Source organism: Macadamia integrifolia, chromosome 14 (assembly GCF_013358625.1).
Source record: "Macadamia integrifolia cultivar HAES 741 chromosome 14, SCU_Mint_v3, whole genome shotgun sequence".
NCBI lineage: Eukaryota > Viridiplantae > Streptophyta > Magnoliopsida > Proteales > Proteaceae > Macadamia > Macadamia integrifolia.
In genome coordinates this window covers 10352530-10370310 of record NC_056570.1, presented here as the reverse complement: position 1 = coordinate 10370310, position 17781 = coordinate 10352530, and the positions used below count along the sequence as shown (strand labels likewise).

General features: G+C 38.8%; 1 protein-coding gene across 1 annotated transcript; it reads right to left on the bottom strand.

The window, feature by feature from the left end:
- Window positions 1-6: 6 nt before the first annotated feature.
- Window positions 7-10442, bottom strand: LOC122061335 (membrane steroid-binding protein 2-like; the record flags this gene model as incomplete). The annotated part of the gene is made up of 2 exons (XM_042624567.1): window positions 9976-10442; window positions 7-157 (listed from the first exon to the last, which is right to left on the bottom strand). Coding segments are annotated over exons 1-2 (459 nt in total), but the record flags the coding sequence as incomplete, so codon positions are not given.
- Between the last annotated feature and the right edge of the window lie 7339 nt (window positions 10443-17781).

Sequence of the window (17781 nt, the reverse complement as noted above, 5' to 3'; positions counted from 1 at the left end):
TTTATATTCCCAGTCCTCCAAGACTTCGAGTTCATCAGGTTCCAGACCTTCAAGGTTCCCTGTCAGGTCTTGGGGGTCAAAAGACATGAGAGCTAAGGCTCGACTGGCATCCCTCCCTGCAAACAAGGCATATGGCCCACCAGGACCATAAAACATTCTGCACATGGAGAAGGAAGATGAATAAGCTCTATGCTGGGAGGCAAACTTCAAGTACAAAAACTTAGCCTCGAACATTGATTCCCAAGACTAACACAGTAAAATGTAAAGTCGCCACATAAAAGTAATCGTCTGTTGTAGTCTGGAACCATGAATTTCTGGAACTTCTTTTTTTAATAACTATTTCTATGTCAGCAAAATTTGCAAATCAGAAGTGGCAAGCACAATAAAAGAGGTCCCAACGTAGTGGCAGAGCATCCTTGCAAACTAGATAACATAGCTCATAAACAACTGGGAAAGCCACCATAGGCAAATCGTCCCTCATCCAGTGTTCCCATGCAAGCTTATTAGCCAGTGCATTGGAGGTACATGATAAATTTGCGAGGGGTGGGAATTCATGGATCATGGACAGAACCAATAATCTCCTAATCATATAAGGTGGGTTTCATCTTTTGGCTTTTGAAGGCCACAAACCCTAGAACTTAACAGTACTAGTTTGTAGGAGAAACCCAATATACAGGCCAGAGGAGGAAAGATACAGCCTACTGTTTATCACAACATACAATTGAATATCAAAGTAAAAACTCCAAGCTTCAATGATTGAAGCCAACCATAATGGTGCAGCCTTAAGGATGAGGAAGGGAGATGGAAACACACCACAAAAGAAGAGAGAGAAAACTTCTCAAAATATTCTCCAGGAAAAAGATACTCTCTACCCCAATGAATAACTATAAGAACATCCAATTATATCCAAGCTATTTGGAGGGTTCTATTTGATCCTAACCTTACATTTCATAAAAGAATTAAAGTAACCATAATGATCACAGAAAAAAAAAAACAAAAAAACAAAAAAACAAAAAACAAAAACAAAAAAACAAAAAAAAATACAAAAATACAAAATTACAAATCTGCGCATGCACAATGCTACACATGGTCATGCATCACATAAAATCAATTCCCAATGGCAACTCCAAGGGGTACGAGAGTGGTGTTATGGTGTGTACACTTTAGCCAATCACCTATGGTTGCAAGGGCTGCATTTTATAGGGGAGGACTACATATGTTAAGAGGAATTTGAAGTCATTAAGAATTGCAGAATTTTGAAAGTAAAATCCGAGAATTGTGTCAAAAGCTCAGACCTCAATATAACAAAATCGCTGTTGCATTTATGGAAGCCATAGAAGCTACAGCCTACAAGGGCATAATTTATGGAGTGAAAAAATTATTTTCAGAAATAAATAGTAGAATCTGATTTTGGAGAACTAATCTTGTATATTTATTTCTGTAGAATTTGTTCCCCTTTCCTTCTCTTCTTCATGTTCTTCATAGTGAAAGAAGAGCATCACTGTTTTACTTCTTTTAAATGCTTCATTTACATCAATGCACAATTCTCTTACTGTTGTTACTATACCCCACCCACTCTCCCCCCATAAACACACACACACACACACACACACAATTAAGATAATGGCTTCAATTATTTAAAGTCTACCCCCAAGAAAAGGAGCAAAGAGATGGAGTTTTGAAGATTAAAACCTTGAAGGGTCACAAATATAAGTAAATAAGAATATCACTGGCAGTTCAAATCAACCATGTAGATTCTCTCTCTCTACCCTTGTATTCTCTTAACTTATTCCAATTCTATCCTTTCTAGCACTTTTTAACCTCACGAGTGCCAGAGTCACATCTCATGTCAATCCTTCTCCTGATTGTGTGCCAAGCCTAGCATAATGACTCAGAGATTATCTAGTTTGATGGATTTCCTAACATAAGTACCATAGATAGACTGAAGCAATAAGTATGTTTCTTCTACTTAAGAATGAGATTACTTACTGACCCAAAAAAGCATAAAGTCTGACAATTAGTCTCGAAACACATCGTAGTACGATAAAAAAGCAACTGGAAATGGGAAATATTCAGACAACTCTTCAATGACAAGACATAAAGTAAATACCAAGCCCAAGAGCCATGAATAGATTCACACATAGCAGGATGATGTTAGATCCTCAGAGAAAAAAGAATTGGAAAGACTGAAAAACTGTGGGGAAAAAAGAAAGAGAAACAGAAAGGCTAGGAGATATAAAGAGATGCATTGGTTGCAGGTCAGTGATAGATGCTCAGCAAAGCATGACAGCAATAGAAGACAAAGAGAAAGCTTAATAGCCGTCAAAAGATCCACTGGTTCCAGGACAAAAATAAATGCACATAAAAAGGAACAAACAAAAAGTTATAATATGTGAGAGAGCTTGGGGAGAAGAGAAATAGAAGAAATTTAAAGAAATAAAATCAAAGGGGAATAAAATAACACTTCCTCACCTCTTAGCGAGAGCTAGATCAGTTCTGATAATACTAGTTATTGCCACATCAATCTTTTTTTTTTTGGAGGGGGGATAAATAATGACTTTCATTAGATGAGATTAAATAGCAGTACAGCCCCAAATCACAGGCCAAAAGTCCCCAAAACAGGAGGGGGGAATCACTCTCAAACACAGTCTATCACAAAGGACATGAAACCCAAAACACCATTTAGGTCAAACAAGCTCTTGATTGGTCAAAAAATCAGTCAAGACATTCATCATCCTAGGCTTCCAATTGGAAAAAGCAGTTCACTTGGGAAGCTAGGTACTATTTTGCTTAATCTCATATGTAAACCTCCATGATTGATCCTCATCTGATGTTACCCAAGGAGTCATGGTGGCTGAATCACCTTCAACCAATAAATCCTTAAAGCCATTCCTAATGGCACCAAACCCAGGTGAAGGAATGCTCTGTCATCTTCTGACTTAGCATTATCTTTCTCTTGGGTAAAATGTTAAGATCAATTTATATAAAAAGATATCAGACAGGTCATGGAATAGACAACTGAAGTTAAATCAGCATTGAACTTCTGAAAGTCATAAATTTCAACAGGTGGCATTTTCAGTGTGCAACTTTCTTTTCTCCCCTCCCTTCAGATCATCATGCAACATTTTTTTTTTTTTTTTGGTGAATAAACAATTCTAATTGAGGGTCAGAATACGAAAAATAAAAATAAAAGTCGAACAAAAATCTATTAGGAGATATCAATAACTTCAGTCTGATGTGTCATGCAACTGTAAGTAAGCCATCTACCCTCTGATCAACAATAAACAAGACCAGCATCTAAAGACCCAAAGTTGACCAGAGCTGATCTTTCTGTAATTGGCATCGAGTTACCCTTCATGAAAAATATAATATCAATTCCTTAAGTTTCTTTTCCACTAGCTTATTTGTTTTGTCAATCTCTTGTTACTCCTTTATGTTCTTAGATAGAGCTTTCTCCTTTTTCATGAATAACAACCCACTGGATAAGAATTTTGGTCAAGCCCAAACCCATGTGGGAACACACTATCTTCATAGGTAAAGGCATATCGCTGTCGAGTCTGTTTCATAAGGTATTCTTGTGAACGCCTTTCACATGAAAGGTGACTTGTCTGACTGCCTATATTTGGTGGCATCAATAACGGCTAAAGACAATTTTGTTATGATACTTAGCTGCATAAGAAAAACAAACTAAAGTTGGAACCATTCTATACACCATATAAGAATCCCGCTTTAAGTGCCACAAATTTCATCAGAAATGTACTTCAATTAAGTTTAATTCGGAGCCATATTTGTAGTCATTTTTTAATCATATCATGATACTTTATAATCGATTTCCACAGATTCAGGTTCACATTTTATAACTCCCATCACTTCATTGTCCAGTGATTACCAATTTAAACATTTTAACTTCGCTGTGTATACTAATTTTTCTAATTTAACTTCCGAATCATGAGGGCATGTAACAATTTCATGGCAATCGATTCACTGATTTCGATCTCTGCCAAAAGACTCTTATCAATTGTATAACCTGTAGTGTTGACATTAAAAATAACCACTTCTAGATTAAGAAATCTTCAGGTCATGGATAAGGCAAATCCCATATTCTCCTTGTTGATGTACGATGTCTTATATTCCATCAGTGTTTAATCCAGGAAGTACTGGTGCAGCACATATTCTCCTTGTTGGTGTACGATGTCTTGTATTCCATCAGTGTTTAATCCAGGAAGTACTGGTGCAGCACCTCGACAGGCAGGACAGCGGTCCCGCTAGTTGGTTAGCGGGCCGTGGGGGTTGCAAGGGGGTAGGAGGCCCCACTGCATAGCAGGGGGTGTAGGGTAGCCCCCCGCTAGAATTTTTTATTTGAGGGCAATTGTGTACTTTTTAAATTAGAGTTTTTCGCTATATATTTGTAGCGAAGGTTTCTTTATCTGTAATGCAAGCAACACTGAGAGGTGTGAGGGACGAGCGCTATAACCCTATTCTCCATTGATAGAAAAGCAAGATCTCATCTCACCGGAAACGTAGGCAATCTTGCCGAATCTCATAAATCTGTGTGCATTGCTTGTTCTTGTTTTTCCATTATCTTCTGCATCGTTTTAGGGTTGCGTTTCTACAAATTGGTATCAGAGCTCTAAGTTTCTATTTTCTAGGGTTTACTATCACGATGGCAGGGAAGGGATCGAATGTCAAGTATGATATCTAGAGGTTTAATGGGAAGAACAATTTCACCCTCTGGCGTCAAAGGATGAAGGATCATTTGATACAACAGGGTTTGGCAAAAATGTTGTTGGGAAAGTAAAAAAAACCTACAAAAATTACTGATGAAAATTGGGAAGAGATGGAGGAAAAGGTGGTAAGTGCTATTCGATTGAATCTTTCTGATGATGCCCTACAATATGTTGTGGGTATCGAATCTACACCGCAGTTATGGGCGAAACTTGAAAGCATCTACATGACGAAGTCCTTAACGAACAAGTTGTTCGTGAAGAAGCAATTGTATTCTCTACAGATGAAGGAAGGTACGGATCTATTAGAGCATCTTAACATGTTCAATCAGATCGTAAGTAAACTCGTAAACCTGGAAGTTAAGATCAAGGATGAATACAAGGCATTACTGTTGCTGTCGTCGCTCCTAGAATCATATGATCACCTAGTAATGACTCTCTTGTACGGGAAGGAGACCCTTGAGATGGATGAAGTTGCGGCTGCCCTCATGTCCAATGATACAAGGAAGAAGACCAGTAGTATGAAATCTCAAGGAGAAGGTTTTTTCAGAGGTGATAAGGAGCAGGAAAGAGGGAGATCAAATCAGAAGGGATCTGAGAAGTGTCAATCTAAATCAAAAGGAACAAAGACAAAGGTCTCTTGTTACTATTGCAAGAAGGAAGGTCATCTAAAGAGAGAGTACTTGAAGAGGAAGGCGAACTTAAAGAAGAAAGATGTAGATAAGGCATCTGAGGAAGCTAGCGTGGCTGATAATTCAGATGGAGATGATGGAGATGTACTCTCTATACCATCAGGTAAGAATCAACCTTCTGATTCTTGGATTTTAGATTCTGGATGCTCACATCACATGTGTCCACATAAGGATTGGTTTGATACATATCAACCATATAATGGTGGGTCTATCCTAATGGGGAATGATGTTGTATGCAAGACCATTGGGATAGGCACTATCAAAATCAAGATGTTTGATGGGATAGTAAGAACTTTAGTAGATATGAGATATCTTTGGGGGCACTTGACTCAAATGCCTGCAAGTTCATAGCAGAAGGTGGAATTCTCAAAGTTATTAAGGGTTTTATGGTTGTCATGAAGGGATAGCTAACAGGAAACCTATACAGACTCATAGGAAGCACAGTTATAGGTGGAGCATCTGTAGTCACAGTTATAGGTGGAGCATTTGTGACTACAGATGCAGGATTTGATACAGATGATACCTATCTATGGCATATGCAGTTAGGGCATATGGGAGAAAGAGGATTGATGAAGCTTCATAAAAGGAAACTATTGAAGAGAGTGAAAACTTGTAAATTGAACTTTTACAAGTATTGTGTGTTCAGGAAACAATGCAAGGTTAGTTTCAAAACTACAAAACATAGGAGTAAAGGGATGCTTGATTATGTACACAGCGATGTATGGGGTCCTTCAACAACAAAATCTAAAGGTGGGGCAGAATACTTCGTGACCTTTGTTGATGATTACTCAAGGAAAGTCTGGATCTACTTCATGAAGCATAAAAGTGAGGTGTTCACTATATTTAAGGAATGGAAGGCTGAGGTAGAAAGGAAGACAGGAAAGAAAATTAAATACTTGAGAACAGATAATGGAGGAGAGTACACGTACAAGCCGTTTCTAGAATTGTGCAAAGCTGAAGGGATTACACGTCACTTCACGGTTCCAAAGACACCACAGAAAAATGGTGTAGCTGAAAGGATGAACAGAACACTTCTAGAAAGAGCTCAGAGTATAAGGCTGAATGCAGGGTTGAGTAAGAGATTTTAGGCAGAAGCAGTGAATATGGCATGTTTCCTCATCAACAGGTCGCCATCAAAGGCGATTGATTATACAATTCCCGAAGAGGTATAGATAGGAAAACCAATAGATTATTCTATTCTAAAAATATTTGGTTGTCCAGCCTATGCACATGTTGAGAGTGAGTAGCGTTCCAAGTTAGACTCAAAGTCTAAGCAGTGCATCTTTCTTGGTTTTAAGAAAGGCGTAAAGGGATTTAAGTTGTGGGATCCAAGTTCACAAAAAGTTGTAATTAGCAGGGACGTTGTGTTTGATGAGTCTCATATGGTGAAGTCAAAATGCAATTCACAAACAGTTGATGAAAATAAAGAAGGTTCTACTGTGCAGGTAAAGTTAGGTGAGTCAGAAACAACAAGAGAAAATGAGTCATCCTGTGACTTACCAGGACAACAGGAAGTAGTAGAATTTCCCTATACTGTAGCAAAGGGTAAAGGGAAACGTATTCACAAAGCACCTGCGAGATACGGGTTTGAGAATATGGTTGCCTATGCCCTCACTTTAGGTACAGGTGATCCATCTTCCTACCATGATGCTTTGAGTGATGCACAACATGATAAATGGATGGAAACTATGATGGAGGAAATAGAATCTCTGTAGAAGAACAAGACTTAGGAGATTGAGGAAAAACCCAAGGGAAGAAAAATCATTAGGTATAAATAGGTCTTTCGTAAGAAAGAGGCAGCATCTGAGAATGAGCGTGAAAGGTATAAAGCCAGACTTCTAGCCAAGGGCTATGCACAGAAGGAGGGGATAGACTACTTGCTTTGGTGGCCATCTCTGATTTGGAGCTTGAACAGCTTGATGTGAAGACTGCATTTCTTTATGGTGACTTAGAGGAACATATTTACATAGAACAACCTGAAGGTTTCAAAGTGCAGGGAAAGGAAGATCATGTTTGTCTGCTTAAGAGGTCGCTTTATGGTCTTAAGCAATCTCCTAGGCAGTGGTACAAGCGTTGTGATTCCCACATGATGAAGATTGACTACACAAGAAGTGAGTATGATAGTTGTGTTTATTATAAAGTGTCAAGTGATAATTCCATTATTTTGTTGATGCTTTATGTTGATGACATGCTCATTGCTGCAAATAACAAACATGATATAGTCTCTTTGAAGTCTTTGTTGAGTGCTGAATTTAAGATGAAGGATCTTGGTGCTGCTAAGAAGATCCTTGGCATGGAAATCCTTAGAGATAGAAATGCAAGTAAATTTTGGGTAACTCAGAAGAGGTATATTGAAAAGGTGTTAGAGCGTTTCAACATGGAAACAGCTAAACCGGTTAGCACTCCATTAGCTAGTCACTTCAAGTTATCTGAAAAGGAATGCCCTACAACACATGAGGAAGTGGAGCATATGTCTCAGGTCTCCTATGCTAGCTCAGTTAAGAGTCTCATGTATGCTATGGTTTGTAGCAGGCCGGATTTGTTTCATGAAGTCAGTGTTGTTAGCAGATACATGAGTAATCCAGGGAAGGAGAATTGGAATGCAATTAAGTGGATCTTCAGATATTTGAGCAAGACTAAAGATATAGGTGTTATGTTCAGTGGCAAGGGAAGTTCCACAGAATTAGCGGATTATGTTGATTCTAACTATGTTAGTGATTTAGACAAGAGGAGGTCTACTACAAGGTATGTATTTACATTAGCTGGTAGACCTATATCATGGAGGGCGATGCTTCAGTCTACAGTTGCATTGTCCACTACAGAGGCAAAGTATATAGTGGCAGTTGTGGCTGCCAAGGAAGGAGTTTGGTTGGCTGGACTGGTTCGTGAGTTGGGGTCGGAACAAGGAGGTACAATGTTACATTATGACAGTCAGAGTGCCATACATCTTGCAAAGAATCAGGTGTTTCATGCAAGGACAAAGCATATTGATGTGAAATTTCACAAGTTCAGGGAGCTTGTGTCAGAGGGCAGTATTCACTTGAGAAAAATCCATACAGATCTCAATCCTGTAGATATATTTACCAAGCTAGTTGTTACAGAGAAGTTCGAGTCATGTTTGGACTTGATTAATATTACTCACTGTTGAAGATGAGGGACGCACCAAATAGGTGTGGGTTTGTACCTCTTATGAGGTTCGGGGATGAAGACGTCTACATGTTATCTTTACAGGAGGCTCGACAGAATTCAAGCCAAGGTGGAGATTGTTGGTGTACGATGTCTTGTATTCCGTCAGAGTTTAATCCAAGGAGCACTGGTGCAGCACCTCGACAGGCAAGGCGGCGTCTCGCTAGCCGGTTAGCGGGCCGTGGGGGTTACAAGGAGGGGCGGGAGGCCCTCCTGCAAAACAAGGGTGTAGGGTAGCCCCCCACTCAATTTTTTTATTTGAGGGCAATTGTGTACTTTCTAGATTAGGGTTTTTCGTTATATATTTGTAGCGAGGGTTTTTTTATCTATAATGCAAGCAATACTGAGAGGTGTGAGAGACGAGCGTTGTAACCCTATTCTCCATTGATAGTAAAGCAAGATCTCATCTCACCGGAGACGTAGGCAATCTTGCCGAACCTCATAAATCTGTGTGCATTGCTTGTTCTTGGTTTTCCATTATCTTCTGCATCGTTTTAGGGCTACGTTTCTACACTCCTTCCTTTCCGAAATGATCTACAACAACATGGACCTCTCAGCAAGTGCTTAGGTGATTAGTAATTAGTTCAGTCTCAGTTGATGATTTGGAAACAATCAATGAGGAGAGGCCAATGGCACCAGTTTGATGTGTGGAGAAATTATACGTGAACCCTCTACCCTATGATAAAAAATTAAATAAGACCGGCATGTGAAGGCCCAAAACTCGGCAACACTAGTAGAAGCAGCAAAATCAGAATAATGGATAGTAATTGTCAATGTCACCAATACCTGAGGAACCTGAGTTGGCCTAAGTTGATCCGTCTGTAATTTGTATTAAGCTACAGTTCATTTGATATATAATTTCTCTTCTCTAAGTTGCTACACCACTAGTTTCTCTGTTTGGTCTCTTTGCATTTCTTATACCCATTATTCATAGATATGGCTATATATTCTGCTTCATTCATGAGATTCTCCCAAACAGAATTTAAATAAGAGGTGGCTTGATTGACCCTTTCATTTGGCGCCCTTCAAAATGGCCAACATTCATTTTAAATCTGTCCTTTGATGGCCATCAACAACGGCTTCTTAGAAGAAGAGAACCACTGTTCTCTTACCTGTGCGTTCAGTAACTTGATCAAAACATCTAAAATTGATCAAAACTATCATACAAAATGGTTTTCTAGCTTCAACCAAACTTAGTAACTTTTGATTAAAATTCTCTTAAGCAACCACAACGGCAGCGCCCATTATACATAATTCGTATTCATTGATTCACATGATAGAACAGAATAACAAGCCTTTAAACCTCAAATTACCACCATTAATGACCAGAAAAAACGCAAAATTTAGAGAAATCGATGGACCAAAAACCATACCTGGAAAAAGAAACATCGTAAATATTTCCTTTGATGGCCATCAGCAACGGCTTCTTAGGATCCGAACCATCGTAAGCCCTCAATTCCTCCTCTGTAATCTCTCCAAGCTGAACAGGCTCAGCAACCACCGGCATTTCCATAGGAGGAACAAAGCTCCTCTCTTGTGGCTTCAACTCTTCAGGCTCAACAAACATTCCAGAAACTAAACGATACACACCGATCATGAGAGCCAAGATCGTGAAGAAAGCCGCCGGAGATAATCCCGTAGAGGCCGCAATTGCGTCAGTGATTGTTGAGTACAACGCCATTTTCGTCACTTGCAGAGAAAAGGATCACAAGAGAAGAAGAAGAAGCGTAGAGGGGTTAGGGTTTAAAGGGTTAGGTGCAGAGAATCATATCTTCCCTGCGTGGCTATATGTAGTCGTGGGTGTCTGCAAGTCGTAATGGAAATGAAGATAAAAAACCAAGAGTTAGGTGTGAAGAGGGAGAATGATTCCATGTGGTGTTGTTGTCTATCGTAATCACTGGCCAGTGGACACGTTGTTAAGGAAACAGTTACATTTGGAATGGCCGCTTCGTTGGTGGAGACCAGAAGATGGCCCCACTTTTTACTCCCTAATAAGAGAGTGGTGGGCCCCATGAATTATCCGAATCTAATGGTTGCAGCAGATGTGTGGGTGAGACGGAGACGGACCTTCGGGGATTATGAGTTATAGCGGGCGAGCACAAATTAGGTGTGGTCCGATCAACACCAACGACCTTCGGGTGAGCAAAAGTGGTTTTGGTTAGTTTTGAAACACTCCGATCTAACCACTTCCAACATACCAGCAGTATCGGGTCAGATTGGACAATTTTACCCCTCGAAATATTGATAATTTTTTATAAAAATGAAAAAATCATACTTCAATGAAGAGAACATCTGTAATATCCCACTTCTTAAACCCGGTCTGATTTCGCGGTTGAACCGGTTTAACCATGCAGGAACCGAGCCAGAGGATGTTAGAGCGAGTTCCTTATGGGCTATGATGGCACGGGTGACCTTAAACACCGGCTGGCCCGACAAGTCCGAGCCAGTGCCAGAAGAGACGGGAGTGCCCAAACCGTGTACGTGCACCTACCATAAGGCTATGTACGGATAAAACAGGTATTATATCCGTATTTTAAGGTATATACGTATGCTACATCGTATGCCTGGGGTGAGGTCCGAGCCGAGGTCCGAGCCCGGTCAAAATCCCAAGTTTTGACTCTTGGATGGGTATGTCAGGTGGGTACACCCACCCACCTGAGTGACCCATCCATCACTATTCACTTAAGTAGGAATAGTATATAAAGCTTTATGACTTCTTTTCTTTCCATTTATTAACCCCGTACGTTTGGTGAGAAAAGTAAAGAGGAGAGAGAAAAAGAAAGGGAAGAAGAAAGGAGGAGGAAGAAAGGGAGGATTTCAGTGGCGCCGAAGCTCGATCTTGCCATTCCGGTGCCGGGAGAGTAATCTTTAACTCGAGATCTACAGTTGGAGGTAAGAAAAGTTGGGTTTTATGAACATTAACCATACCCACGCTTTAAACCCTTGATTCGAGTATGGTTTCTCAAGATATTGTAAACACCCTTTGAAATGATGAATCTAAGGTTTAATAGATGATTTATGTGTTGATCTTGAAGGATTTGAAGAGATATTGACAAGGTAGAAGGAGCATTGTGAGTTGGAAGTGATTTGGAGGGTTTGAAGTCATTCTTGAGCAAAGAAGGTAAGATGGTTCCCCTCACTTAAATCTAACTTAAATCTAAGCTAGAACCATCCTATAGGACTCTAAAGGTGTGAGGAATGGGTTGAGAAAAGCCCCATTTGGGTCCCCAAGGAATGGAGGAAGATGAGAAGAAACTGGGATTTTTCCGCCAAAACCGGCGGGTACAACCGGTGGGTCCCTACCCGCCTGAGACACCCATCCGAGAGGACCGGTGGGTCCTACCGGCGGGTGGGTCCCAAACCGGCGGGTTGGACCGGTGGGTAGACCACCCACCTGTGTGACCCCCCCGAGTGGACAGAATGTGATTCTTAGGTCCGATTGAGCCCAAATCGGACGTGGGACCTTCTTTCGACGTTCCAAACATGATTTTGAAGTCGGATTTCATTAATTTTGATTCTAAAATGGTGAAGTACTAACCTCGCTCAATTATGTTAGGTTCACCAAATCATACCCGATTCGCTCCGGATCTCACCCGTACCGAGCGGGAATCCTTATACACTACAAGTAAGTGGAGAGAGGACGTTTGGCTTTGTTTCAAGGCATTTGTTTGGCATTCATATGACTATATCTAATTTAGTCATGTCATCATGAATGCGCTATATAGATTAGTCATTTCACTCATTGATGTGCATATATGCTATGTTTACTTTTCAAATGCAAATTGAATGTGTTGTTATATGTTGAATGTGTACATCATGTTGCATAATGCCTTGATAGACTAGATGCCGTGGTCGGCTTGGAAACGAATGCATTGGTGGCCCGTGGTATGGGACACGGTGGCACTATGCAGTCGTACTGCATATAGGAGCATGCGGTATTAGGATCTCACCATCCCGTGCTACGACCCTTCCCAACAGGGGTTAAGGTGTTGGGTTGCCATTTGGGGGGAAGCAGGGGTCGCGGTTGTCGGACACTGTGGCGGTTAGGCATTACGCCCGGCGAGTCGTGTAGGACAGCCGGCAACCCCGGTGGTATTTCAAGAGGGCCAATCGTACTGCTTTTAAATTGCTGGAGTCAGCACTGTCATTTAAATTTATTTACATTTCTGTTGAGAGCCGGTGGACGGCATTGTCTTTATTTTTCCGAGTACTCACGGTGGGCCTTCTCCAACAGCCCTATGGGCGTATCGCGGGAGGGAGTTCGCGGCTCGTACCCGGAGTATACGCGCACTGTGGTTGTAGTAGCACTAAAACCAAAGACTTAGTAATGTTGATTAGGTGTATGTGATTTAAAATGACTTGCATGGCATGTAGTGCATATGATGTGGTGTGATGTGTGGACTGTTGTGTGTGGTCCACCTCTCTACTTACTGAGCTAGTGAGCTCATTCCACGTGTACACCCCTTTTTAGATGATTTTGCAGGTCATGCATCTGAGGAGCATGGGGTGGGTCCCACAGTCGAGTTTCCTGACGAGGACTGGTGGACCCCTGATGAGTTTGAGCACGACGTAGGCTGTGCGTGTGAGAGCTGTGCTGCAGGACAGCAGTTCTGAGGCCGAGCTGAGCTCCAGCCTTGATACCGATGCCGGGCTGCGTACTCTGATGTTGTTGATAATTTCCTGTATATAATTGATATTCAAACTTTATTCTTTTTGTGTATATATATCATGCCTTCGGGCCCAAATGTATATAATTATGGTATCGCCATTTGGGTATCAGGTATATGGGAATTATTACAGGTAAAACTTAGTCTTCCGCTGATTTGATGAGTTGATGTTAGTGTGTGTATGCTGTGGTGGAATACAGTGTCTGATGATCCTGGCAGGTTTGGGTTAACCGGTGTTAACTCGGTCACCGCTCCGGTTCAGTGCGAACGGGGTGTGACATTGTGCGTTACATTATTTATGTGAGATTTTTACTACATGTCTTCAAATATCTCACAATAGAACTTGGAAAAATAACTACTGCGATAGAGTTTCCTACTTGGGCAGATATTATAGCTTTGTGTATAAAATGTTCTTCCTTTGAAATGAATTTAATGCTGACTAACACTAATTAAACTTTTGCTAAAAGGTTTTTCTATGGACATATACTTGGGCACCGTTTACAATTTCTATGTTTTCTTGTTCCCAGAAACGGAGAAACAGCGTAAAAGGCGTTTGATAAAGTTGTTCCGTTTCACCCGTTTCTATAAACATAACTTAAAATTTATGCCTATTTACAATTCTATAAACGACTTTAACGAAACAAATCGAGTCCGACTTGTTTCATATTTTCTAGAAACGAATTTGAGAGGGAAAAAGGATGTTGTGCCCGATAAATCTATCAAATATTTAAACATAAAAAAAGGCAATCGAACCCTCTCTCCCTTTTGGGCATATGATGATACTATTGGGTTTTTTAGTGGCATTATATCTGTAAAAAACGTTTGAAGAAATAGGTTTATTAAACATCAAAAAATCCATTTTTGTTTCCGAAAACGTGAAAAGTCGTTTCTGTTATTTCTAGACACAGAAATAGCATAAACGTGATCAAACGGTGCCTTAGGGTCCGTTTGATTTTGTTTTCAGAAACATATTTTTTTGTGTTGCACAGAAAAATGGAAAAAACAAACAAAAAATCGTATGACTTTTTTCTGTTCGATTCACTTGTTTTCATAAATAAAAATTTATGCATATTTCCGTGTCTATAAACAATAATGGATAACACAAGTAACTTATTTTTTTATATCTAGAAACAAGTGGGAGGGACAAAAATTGTAAAAAACTCGATACTTCACTCGACCTACTTAACCCCAACCCATTGTTGAAACCTCTCACTATCCAGAAGCGGCAACTCCAACTAATTTGTGCGAAGCTCATAGTTTCAAACCGTCTTCATCCTTCTGAAGCTCATCTCCACAAAACACATTTGCAACTCCAACATCGTACTTTCACTCTTGAGTTGCATACCTACAGCGTTGTGCCTTCATTCGTGTATTGAACCTGATTATACTATTGATAACATTTTGGGAAACAGGAAAATCAAATATCTTTTTGTAATTCCAATTTTTTTTTTCTTAGCACAAAAATAGAAAAAAAAATCGTTTCTACTGTTTATAGACACGAAAACAGTGGAGACAAAATCAAACGGGCCCTTACTGATCCAAAAATACATCGATTATTATGAAGAAAGTTTTCCTACACCATGGTTGCAAGAAAACCAATCATCCCAGGGTCATTAATGTCCAGCCCTTTATTATCAAGGGATTCTTCATTGGCAAGAAAATACCGTCTCCATTACGTGAAAACTCCGATGGAACCCTAAGGTACCCTACACTCATGTCAAATTTCAATGAAATTTGAATTGGCCAAGTGGCAAAATAAGCCATTACAAAATTTAAAACCATGAAAAAAATGCATGGGATTACAAAGGGAAAGATGAACAACATGAACATACATGGGAGGTTAATAATTAAATTCAACGTTGAAGTTTGACACTTAAGCTAACTTTGGCTTATCTAACAATTGGGATTTTTAGCATCATCTTGAAAGTAAGGCCATTTGTTCTTAGTTGGTTGATCCATAATTTCGCCCATCCGAGAGGGAGAGAGATTTTGTCCCATCACTTTCTTGTACTCAAAAGTTCTATTTGGTGGTACTCATGTACTCATTCCATGTGCCTAGAAAAAAACCTCTAGACTAAGTAGAAACAATCTAGTTGGGCATTTGGTAAATATAAAAATAAATTGAGTGATCTTTCATAAATAATCACTTGTTTTCTAATGTCATAAAATGACCTTTTTATCTTATAATAAAGGGAAAATGTTTCAAGTAAATATTTTAAGTTTTTTTCTTTTTTTGTTAATTTAAAAATAAATCATTTCTATAAATTTATGCATAACATCATTTAACAAGTAAACAGTGTGGAAGACACGCAAATACTATTGCATAAATAAATAAAGGAAAAACTTACCCACGATGTTAGAATACTATTTCTCTTTCACATGGGATTTTTTTTTTATTATATATATATATATATATATAATTTCTTAGTCTGAGGATATGAAGCTCAAGTCAATGATTTTGTTGTCCGTACAACCATTGATGTAGTGTCTAGATTCTTCCCCACTACATAGGCATAGTGGGAACCCTCTACCCTAAAAAAAAACTTATAGTCAATTCTCCTGTTGCTTTATAGATTTGATCTTGTTCCATAAGTTTCATTAAAATATTATTTGCTCTACAAATATCTTATTTCTTGCTATCTTAGCTACCTCAATTAATTCAAATTTTTCTTTTTATTTTTTTACTATTTTATATATTTTAGTAATCAGTAAGCCAATATGTCACTATTTTAGCAAAATTTTACTAGAATCACAAATCATTAAAATATATCAATAATTCCATATTTTCTCACACAATTTCACTTTTGGAAACTTGTCAAAGAAGTGTTTCTTAATAGATAATCCATTACTCTACACAAAAAAGAAAAGATGAATAGACCTTACAATGAAACACAAGTTATGTCGCTGATTCTTCCCCCGATTCTCTAAAGGTACCCTAACACCTCTCTCTCTCTTCACATGAAATGACCTCGTTGCCTTATTATTTATAAAATTGTCATGTTGCATCTCATTCATGGACTCTTCTATGCCACTTCCTCAGATAACCTTTCATTTTTCTTGTTGTACTCTTCTATGCCACTTCCTCAGAGAACTTTTCCTTTTACTTATTAAAAAAAAAAAAAAAACATATATAAGCACAAGAAATGACACTCATATGAAGCTTAGAAGTATGAGTTTTAATTTCAAATCTCATCCGTCATCAATATTTATTTTTTTTTTTTTAAAGAAGAAAGATTGGTTCAACAAATGGGTAAACATGAAAAAAATGAATCCCATCATAAGAAAATAAATAAAATTAGGCATGGGTCATTCAATGGAGCCACTCAGCCACATATGGGTCAAAGGGTGAACACAAAAACCTGATTTTTGTGTGTAGTTTTGGTCCGCGAAACCTCCCTATGAACCACACCATAAGGATCATAGAGCGTTGGGCTTAAGTTGGCTAAGAATGTGAAACACATGCTAAATGCCACAAAATTTGATAAGACATACCAAAAAGTTTGAGGCTAATGCTTAGGTTGGTTATTCTCCAAAAGCTTTCCACTGCAATAGCAAAAGGCCTAAAAAGAAGGTCAACAAAACATGTAACCCTGTGAGCCAAACACAAATGGATGAAATGTGGCTTAAATAAAAGGGGATATGGGTTTTGACCGTTTGATCTTTGATGTACCATCAGCTTTTGGCAACTGCACAACCCTTGGATAGGCATATTACCTAAGGGATGGCCACATGAGAAGTTTCCAGCTTCATGTGGCCCACTATGTCAGCCATTTTTCTCTAATCTCTCTATAAATAAGAGGCAAATTAAATTTAGGTTAGATACTGGTTGTGTGTCAATCCCAACCTTTAGGTAAAAAACTCAAATGTTGTAAAAGAATAAATACAATTGGCCTTCGGATGTTTCTATGTCTTAAAAAAAAAAAAATGCATATATATATATATATATATATATAAGAGGATTATAAAGCTCAGTTCCTCCATACCCATGATAAAAGCCCTTTTAGTATCCTACACCAACTAGTCAACTACGATGTGGTGGACCAAATGGGCCCAAATTTTGTGGACAAAGGTTCCTTACTTACATATCAAGTTCCATATCTATCAAACTTTGTTGGATGGCAAAACATCTAAATTTTAAGATAATTTAGACCATGATTTCTTTATCCAACAGTTTGAAAAGCCAAGTAATTTGTGTAGGAAAAAAATCTTACAATGGGTATGTAAGAACCTTTTTCCTTATCCACTAGAAGGCTACGAGGATCATAGTAGCTCATGTGAAAGATACCCTTGCTTCACAACCTTCACCAAAGAAAGGCACAAAGCCTAATTCTATATACTTAATGTTTTAACATGCACTATTTTGATAGCCCAATATTTATAACACATTGTTCTTATGTATGGCTAACTCTATTTATATTGAAAGATTGATAATTTTGTTTTGTCCTCCCAAATGATGTAATTAATATCAAAAGGGAGAGAATTATGACCATAGAAAATAACAATTCACATGCT